Source organism: Fringilla coelebs (genome assembly GCF_963513975.1).
Source record: "Fringilla coelebs genome assembly, chromosome: 18".
NCBI classification, from domain to species: Eukaryota; Metazoa; Chordata; class Aves; order Passeriformes; family Fringillidae; genus Fringilla; species Fringilla coelebs.
The window spans coordinates 13,393,714-13,402,741 of NC_140044.1; the positions used below are offsets into that span (position 1 = coordinate 13,393,714).

At 53.4% G+C, this 9,028-nt stretch overlaps 1 protein-coding gene across 1 annotated transcript; it reads right to left on the reverse strand.

The window, feature by feature from the left end:
• Positions 1-1,124: 1,124 nt before the first annotated feature.
• EIF6 (eukaryotic translation initiation factor 6) lies at positions 1,125-8,198 on the reverse strand. The gene is made up of 6 exons (XM_084218059.1): positions 7,884-8,198; positions 7,719-7,804; positions 6,797-6,972; positions 5,407-5,583; positions 3,794-3,975; positions 1,125-2,672 (listed from the first exon to the last, which is right to left on the reverse strand). Exons 1-6 carry the CDS (start codon positions 7,988-7,990, stop codon positions 2,663-2,665), a joined length of 738 nt encoding a protein of 245 aa, XP_084074185.1. The 5' UTR covers positions 7,991-8,198; the 3' UTR covers positions 1,125-2,662.
• Positions 8,199-9,028: the final 830 nt, after the last annotated feature.

Sequence of the window (9,028 nt, forward strand, 5' to 3'; positions counted from 1 at the left end):
TCCTTTAGTTCCTCTGATCATTCCTGCAACCCTTCCCAGCACCTGAAGTCACAGGTTGCCTGATGGCAAAGGTGCCAGCTGGTTTTAGTCATGCTGTGTAACCTATTCCTTTGTAGCTCAATCCCAAGAACCCGTAGGAACCCAGCTCTGGAATATACAATTTGATTTTATTGACTATTCCTTAACACTTCTTGGCATCATCAGCACACGCTGTGCTGCCTTGGAGATGAAAGCACATGGAAAAGGGGCAGGCAGGGGCTGCACTGTGCTTGTGCCCCAGGCTGTGGTGCCAGGGGCCTGTCACCTGGAATCCTGCCATTCTGGAACCCCTCCCCTGGGCTCTCACTGCACCCTGGCTGTGACACAGTGACTCGGCCACCTCCTCAGCACCCTGCTCCTGCCAGCTCTGGCACCGCAGGGCAGATCTCAGGGCAAGCAACGGGCAGCAGCATCAGAATTTCACCCCTCCTTTCCCCAACCTCTCTTGGAGTTTTGAGACCCAAAATTTAATGCAGATGAACACTACTCCAAAATGCTCCAAGTGTTTTATTTACAGAAACACTTGGCAACCACTGTGCAATACTTGCAGCTCATCTACACGTAGAGCTCAGGATAAAGGTGCATCATTCCCAGCTAATGCTGGTTTGGGCTGCTTTGTTTTCCTAATCAGCTCCAGACACTCTTTGATTTCTTGACCATTCCTGAAGCCACAGCACATCTGTTCCAATATGGACCTTCAATCAGGAGTGTGCTCTTGCACTGCTCAGAGTTCACCACTACTGGGTGAAATTGGGATTCTTAACCACAACGTGCTTAACTTCACACTCAGCTGCACTGAGTTTCCTTTTCTATCCAGTCCTCATCTTCACTAGTCAGTCAGTATGGGCAAAATTCCCTGCCCTAATCCACTGACTTTTCTAAACCAGACAAGTAAGAGGGCTTCCCTCATTCCATGGGATCACTCACCCAAGGTCCTCAAATGCCTTTTTACAATACAACAGTACAGGAGACCTTCTCCCTATCCCTGTGGACTCTTTAAAGAGCTGCACAGGTCTTCTGGGACACAACTTGCCATTGAAACACCACATTTATCCTCTCTCATGATCTGTGTTTCCAAAGCCATTCTTTATTATAGTTTGTTTTCCTTGTACACAGGTCCATCTGACTAGCTCAGGATACTCACAGACCCACATTTAAAACAGGTATCACATGTGTTCCACCCAAGAGCTGAGCCCTGTGAGGTGGCCAAAGGGCAGCAGCTCCTCAATAAATACTGAGACAGGCTGAGAAGAGACTTGGAGTCAGGGCCAAGACAGGTGGTGCATATTAAAGGGCTGATATCTGATCACAGATGATCATGGCAATCTTTATTTTGAAGGAGTAACCTTTTATCAGCCAAATCTTACAAAGCCTTTCCTGAACATCCAGACGGTAAAACAAAAATGGAAATTTACTCAATTTTCTACAAAGCCCAAAGCACCTGGGCTGAAAAGAGCTCTGCCCATACAGTCCACAGGTCACCATTCCCCAAGAGAACTCAGCTGACAACAAGGCAGTTTGCTCCACTGTGGAGACAAGTGAGAGCTTCCTCTTACCCTCAGGATGGGAAATGGAGGCACTTCTGTGCCTTCAGTGAACCCTTAATGGGCAAGCAGGAAAGCAACTGAAATGAGATCTATCACTGAGCAACAGCTGGGTACAAAGAGATTACAATCTTCTGCCTGAAAGTAGCACCTACAGCTGCTTTCATCTGGCCCAGGCAGAGCTCTTCATGAGGAAGCTCCCAAATCTGTAGCCTTTGACTGACTGCTCAGAACCATGCTATTTAACCTTTGACTCCAAGGTAACTCCAGAAAAGGTGGTGCAAATCTATTGGGATTTGCTGATTTCTAAGAGTTTCCCATTGTAGGAGGTGAACTCCTGCAGGACAAATGAAGCCCACTGGCAAGTGTGCCTTTTGGGCCCCCTCCTGCAGGTGTCTCAGAAGCAGCTCAGGTGACACCAGGTCAAACACTGGTCCAGGGACTCCCATGCTGTTATTGTTAAAAGCCCTTGGATTGACACTGAAAAACTCCAGTTTTTATCCAAGCTGATCACTTCAGAATCACCATCCCATGGGAAGAGCTGGAAGTCAGGGCAAAAGAGCAGGTGATGATTTTTGAATTATTTTGTGGCAAGTATACTACTGTATTTTTGGTACTGGGCATACAAAGGGGTCTTACATGTACCTAGAGCAGAAACACCACTCAAGCAGGAGTGTGGAAAGAGAGGGCAGCACATGTAGTGCCAAAACAAACTCTGTGCAGCAGGACACTGGTGCAAGACTTAAGGCAAAATAATCTCTAGTGATCAACATCCAAGAGCCACAAGAGTAAATATTGTGGGGTAATTTGAGGGGCTCAGTTGGCATCACAGAACCAGAAAGCAGAGCTGAAGAACTGAGCAAAGGGATAGAGAACATTCCTTATTTGTATCTTATGCATGTTATTTGTCAGTTTTTGTGGTAACAGTTTACAAAAGATGACAAAAATTTGGTTTTGTAGCCTCTCCTTTGGGCCAGGCCTGCAGAAACATCATCAGAAGGTCTGGATGTCTGTGATCCAAAGTGCAGCTCAACACTTCACTCCTTAGGAGCTTTCTGGGAAGCAGGAACCAACACTGCTCATGTCAGGCTAAAAGACAAAACAGAAAGGCGGCTTAGTTGTGCCAGAATGCAGAAGGCATTTCAAAGTAACAGCTTCAGTCAGCTCTCACCTTCCCACTACAAAGGCCCAGAAGAAATTTCCCTTCCTAGGAAAGGACCTGTGATAAGAGGGAAGCAAGATGTTGGGGCTGCTAACAGCCAGCCACAGGATCAGACCTCTCAGGCTGGCAAAGGCACATTGAGCCTGCCCCAGGTAATGATCTACAGCTCAGAGCAGGTTTAATTACAGCTCTGATATGCCAGAGACATCAAGACCTTGTACCCAAAGTGTAACAGGGCAAAGAATAATTTAAAGGATTTTCCACTGAAGGAACTCCTTATGCCATAAACAATTCCCAGATTGTGGCTGAGAACTCAGCAACCAAGTTACAATGCTCAGGAAGGTCAGGAACACACTTCTAGCACCACATCAGTGGTGCTCAGGGCTGTAACTCAGGGCCCAAAATCAGTTCCCACAGGACATTCATCTATGCTTCTGCCTAAATGTAAAAACATTTGCTTATGAAAAATATTTACATATATTAATTAATGGGGAAGGTCCCATATCATTATCCCTCCAGATGGAAAACAACACCTGCCTCACATTAAAAATTAACTTGAACAAAGCCTTTAATAAAAAGGCTTAAGAAAAATTTAAGTTAGCAGTTTTAAATGTAAGAGGTTTATGGCAGCAGCAGCTGACAAGTTCCACACACTTTTTGGCTCCAGAAATGGTTACAGCTAGCATTTGAAATAACAGTTGAATAACTACAGTGATCAAAAGCCAAGATGACAAGCAAAGTCACTGGTATTTTAACTTTTAAAATAAGATTTGTTTTAAAAAAACCCATTCATGCCATAGCTGATGCCTGAAGAGTTAAGAAAGAAAATCTGCCAGCTGAAACAGATGTTAGTGCTCACAAAAAGGATTCTCATTACAACAGCACATTCCATGACCCAATGAGTAATTGCTGCCAGTGACCAACAAAAGGGGAGAGGAAGTGAGGAAATGATAATTAAAGCAGATAGATCAACTGTGGAGCCAGCTGCTTTTATAACAAAATCTTGCCTGCCGTGCCCACGACCCTGCCCGGAGCTGGATCTCCCTACCTGTCAATCAGGGAATCCCTCATGCTGGTGGCGATGGTGCTGGGCTGAGCCTCGTTGAGCCTGAAGATGCTCTCGATGACGGAGAGCTCGGTGCTGGTGGTGTCCAGCCCGCAGAAGGCGCACCAGTCATTGACCACCATCCCCGCGGCGATCACCTCGCTGCCGCGGTTCACCGTCCCCGCCTGCGGACACAGCAGCCTGAGACAGAGCTGGCACAGCCCCCACACTGCCTGGCACAGCCCCTCACACTGCCTGGCACAGCCCCTCCTCACACTGCCTGGCACAGCCCCTCCTCACACTGCCTGGCACAGCCCCCCACACTGCCTGGCACAGCCCCTCCTCACACTGCCTGGCACAGCCCCCCACACTGCCTGGCACAGCCCCCCACACTGCCCTGGCACAGCCCCTCCTGACACTGCCCTGGCACAGCCCCTCCTGACACTGCCCTGGCACAGCTCCTCACACTGCCTGGCACAGCCCCTCCTCACCCTGCCCTGGCACAGCCCCTCCTCACCCTGCCCTGGCACAGCCCCTCCTCACACTGCCCTGGCACAGCCCCTCCTCACACTGCCCTGGCACAGCCCCTCCTCACCCTGCCCTGGCACAGCTCTTTGCTGGGGGGCTCAGCCCAAACCACTTAAGAGAACAACTCTGCCACCAGCAAAGTTCTGAAGGCATCAGATAAAATGATTAATGAACAGCCTTTACTCTCTGGTGAGAAACTGGTGTGGCATTCAGTGACAGAGAATCCAAGGAGCAGGAAGAATAACAGCATTCACACACCCAACTGAGCAGGCAAAGGAGTTTCTTACTTAATCTTTTTACACACTGGCTAAAAATGCGGGTGTTAGCATGGTAGGTGCTGCTGCCTATTTCTATCCCCAACAAGCCTCTCCTGTCGAAAGGCAAGCTGAGTTAACATTCAGGCAACGCAGTCAACCCTCCACTCAACACTCCCCACAACTGGCTCAGCAATAGAGGCAAGAAAGGCTCTTCTGCAAGGTTTTATTCCAGCAGAGTAACAGCAGGCTGAAGGGCAAACCCCGGGAAAAGAGGATGAACCAGGTGGAGCAGGCAGCTCATAAAGGGGAAGGGCTGGGGGGCAGAGCTAAGCCTGGGCAGAGGGCACTGATCTCCAGGGGGAGGAGTTGGCCACCAGGGATGCAGAGCCAGTGACAGGTGAAGGAGAAACCAGAGGAAGTTGCAACGAGTCCATGAGGGAGTCTGTTTTTCCCTTTGGGAGGGCTAACTCTATGGTAAGTAGTTAATGATCTTTCCAGGGCTGAGGGCTTGGGGACTGACCAAAGGGAGAGAGTTCGTGGGATGCTGCAACTGGCTTCAGCCAAACCACAAAGAGCCTCACATTCTGTATCTGCACAATGCGCACAACCCCAGCACAGCAACATTTCAGAGGGCAGCTAAAAGCCCTGAGCAGCTTATTCAGACTCAGGAAGGACAAGAAGCTGTCTGGAAGACTTGGTTCAAATCTTCTCCTCATCTCCCACTCAAAATCACTTCACAGAAAAACAGTATCCGGGAGCCCCTGAGCTGGAGAAACATTGCACCTGAGCTGGGAGGGAATGGGAGGAGCAGACACTCCACAAAGGCCTTACCACGAGCGGGACCTGCAGCAGAGAGGACAGCTCATCCTGGTCATCGATTGAAGTCTTGGGGTGCACGATTCCTCCCTGGTTACTGAACACACAGTAACTTCCAACCAGCACCTGGTCTGCTACTGTTTGTCTGAACACCTCCACCTTCAGCACATCTGCCAGGATCTCTTCTGTCTCCTGCAAATGGAAGGAGGATAAAGCCTTCAGCCAAATGATACTGTGGAGAGGGAAGTCAAGCTATTCCTGCACACAGCCCTCAGCTGGGAGCCTCCCACACTGCAGAGCCCAGTGCAACCCAGCCACAGTAACACACACAGCCAAGCTCCACACTCCACATGTTCCCAGCTTCCTGTGTCACTGTAAACACAACCTCATGCCTTTGCTGGGAAATGCCCAAATCCCCCCTCTCTGTTGGCAGTACATCACTTGTATCAATTCTCAGCAAACCAGTCCTCTTTGCTCCCAAACCACTGGGACAAAATGCTCTTATGCTTCTCATAACTCTAACAGCTTCCTTCCTCTCCAGATTTCACTGTGAATTATTTTGATTTCTCTCTCTCTGGCCATCTTACATTACTTTTTGCACTTTTTAAAAACATATAGTGTAAAGCCTTCTCCCATTCCCTTATTTTTTTGCACTCCTGCCACTAAGTCCCATTCCTTCATGACCTTTAGCACAAGCTGGAAGCAAACACTATCAGGACCTGCAGCCACACAACGTGTCTCTCAATGCTGTTAAGGCACCTGTGTTCAGGCATAAAATAGGAGTGATGTTGTCTCCTCTGCCCTTATTTTAAACTCTCATTCAAGAACCTTCTATTTTTTTTTCAGACCCCTGTAAGATGCCTATCCATGGTCTCTCTGAGCTATGACATGCTCTGGCTCACTCAGTCGTAGCTTGTAACTCCTTCTGTGTTCCTCACTGCACTCCTCCTTACGCTCCCGATTAGACCCATATACACTTTACTTCACCCAATTTTATGCACCCAAAGCAAACTGCACCCAATGAACACTGATTCACAGAGTGCTTTGGGTTGGAGGGACCTTAAAATTCATCTCATTCCAGGGACACCTTCCACCACACCTGGTTGCTCCAAGCCCTGGCCTTGGGCACTTCCAGGGATGGGGCTTAGAGCTTCTCTGGGCAACCTGTGCTAGAGCCTCACCACCCTGTCAGGGAAGAATTTCTTCCTGCTATCCCATCTAGCCCTGCCCTCAGTCAGTGGGGAGCTGTTTCCCCTGCCCCATGACACACAGGACCCTCCACTCCCTCCCTCCCTTTTCCAAAGCACATCCACCACCTCTGCGCCGCAGGGGACAACTCCAGCCTCAGCCTGGGCAGCATTTCCCAGCCCCACTCTGAATGTGGTAGCGTCCCAGAGCCCTGTACCCTGTCCAGGTCCGGGTGCACCAGAGCCACGTAGTCATTGCAGGTGGTGACGTTGCCCAGGGCCGAGAGCCGCTCCTCCACGCGCTGGATGCGCACGGAGTCGGGGAGGCTGTTCCGGATGTGCTGCAGCTCCTGGTCCGTCGTGCTGCTCGGCACCAGCAGCCCGTGCCTGTTCCCTAACGACAACAGCAAATAGGACAGAATGAAAATAATGTTCCCACAGGGTGTGTTAGCACTTCCCTGCTGTTCACACGTGGCTTGAGCTGCTCTTGCTCTGTGCATTTCTTCCAAGCCCAGAGTTCAGCCCAGGAGATGTAAAAATAACCAGCACCTCAGGAAATGAAAAACCAGGCTGAAGCACAGAGTGTGGGTGAATGGCACTATCTTTACCCCCTTCTTGCTTCCAACCGGACAAAAGGAGCCCCGAGGCTCTCACTGAGACACTTAACAAGGAACTCTCCGTGCAGATGCCACTTGCCCTATAAAAGGCCCAGCGCTCCTGTTTGTGTGTCTGTGGCAGCACGACTGAATGGTTAAAGAACAGGCAAGAAGCTCGGCAGACCTAAGAGGGTCTCACCAGGCAGAGACACGTGAAAGGCTTTTCCCCGACTCACATTCGGTAATGCCTCCCCCTCCCTGGGCACCGAGGAGCAGCCGAGCTTCCCTGGCCCCGAGAGCCAACACTCCCCCACCCCGGCTCCGGGCGAGTCTCTGTTTCCCTACGTTCTTCACAGAACCAGCCAAGTTGGAAATGACCTTTGAGATCATCCTTCCCTCTCCTCCCACACTCGAGGCATTAAAACAACCCTCGAGGGCGAGGGGCGCTGCCCCACGGGCTCCCCGGCACGGCTCAGCGCCGGTGCGGCTCCGACCGAACCGCGACCTCTCCCCGTCCCCCCGAGGCTCCCTCCGCCTCACGTACCCACACACATCCTGCCGATGATGCGGCAGCCAGCGATGGAGGCGTGTACCACCGGGATGGTCCCGAAGAGCTCCCCCTCGAACACGCTGCAAGGAGAAAGCGCCGCGTCAGGGCCCCGCGGGGCCGCGGGCAGGGCAGGGCCGGGCCGGGCCGGGCCCCCCTCACCTGTAGAAGTTCTCGGAGCCGCCGATGGCCACGAGGCAATAGGCGTTGGTGAGCTTGGCGAAGCAGCCCAGCTCGTTGTTGTTCTCGAAGCTGGCGCGGACCGCCATGGCAGGAACGGGAACGCGAGCGGGGCCGGGAATGGGCAGGGGAATGGGGCCGAGAACGGGAATGGGACCGGAGCTGCGTCCGGGAAGGAAGCCGGAACGGGACCAAGACTGGGCCGAGAGCGGGAACTGGGCGGGGGCGGGGCCGGGGCCGGGGCCGGGAAGGAGCTGAAGTGGGAACGGGAACGGGAACAGGAACGGGCCGCGGCGGCTCCGAGCGCCTCCGCCGGAACCACGAGGCGCCGCCGCTTCCGCTTCCGGCGGGGCGCACGCGGGGCCGAGCGGCGCCGGCCGCCCTTGTTGGGGACAGCGCCCTCGGGCGGCCCGGAGGTGAGAGCGACCAGGGCGCGCCGCCATGAGGGGGAGCGGGGCCGGGCCCTGCCCGGGACCCGCTGAGGGACCGAGCGGGACCGGCCCCGGCCCGGAGGGACCGGCCCGTGGCGCAGCACCGCCCCAGGCACCGCTCATCGGCTCGGGCCCCGCTACGGCCCTGTGGGACACAACCCGTCCCCGTGTGGCCGGATCCCCCCTGGGGCCGAGCCGGCCCGTGTGTCCCCACAGTCTGGAGAGCCGCCAGGGGTCCAGGGCCGGTATCGCTGTCCTTGTCCCTGGTGTCCATGACTGTCCCTGTGCCCGTACCAGGTGTGCCATGGCTGTCCCTGGCCACTGTGGGCCACCCCCTCTGTGTACAGCCCCGGCCCATGCCCTGGTGCTCCCCAGGTGCTGGCACTGTCCCTGTCCCAACAGGAGCCATGCTTGGCAGCCCCTCACTGCAGACACCTGAGGTGTAGGACAGCAGACGTGTCACCTGTGAGCTGACAGTGTCACCTGTGAGCTGACAGGCCAGCCGCGACCCAGCTGCCAACCCAGCTGAGTGCCTCGCTCGTGTAGAGGGGTCACCTGTGTCAGCTGCCACCAGTGTGCCCCCAAGCAGCCCCCATCCATGTGCTGACACCACTAACGTGCCAATACCAGCCATGTGCAGATGCCAGATGTGCCCAGACATGTCCCTGTCCCCTCCTGGCCTGGCACGGCTCAGCA

Bases quoted from the DNA above. Each gene is read 5' to 3' on its own strand.
- EIF6 (XM_084218059.1), bottom strand. From the start codon at position 7,990: ATGGCGGTCCGCGCCAGCTTCGAGAACAACAACGAGCTGGGCTGCTTC. The intron at 6,973-7,718 runs GTACGTGAGGCG...TGTTGTCGTTAG, and splicing joins CATCGGCAGGATGTGTGTGG to GGAACAGGCACGGGCTGCTG. The intron at 3,976-5,406 runs GTAAGGCCTTTG...CTGTGTCCGCAG, and splicing joins TGCTGCAGGTCCCGCTCGTG to GCGGGGACGGTGAACCGCGG.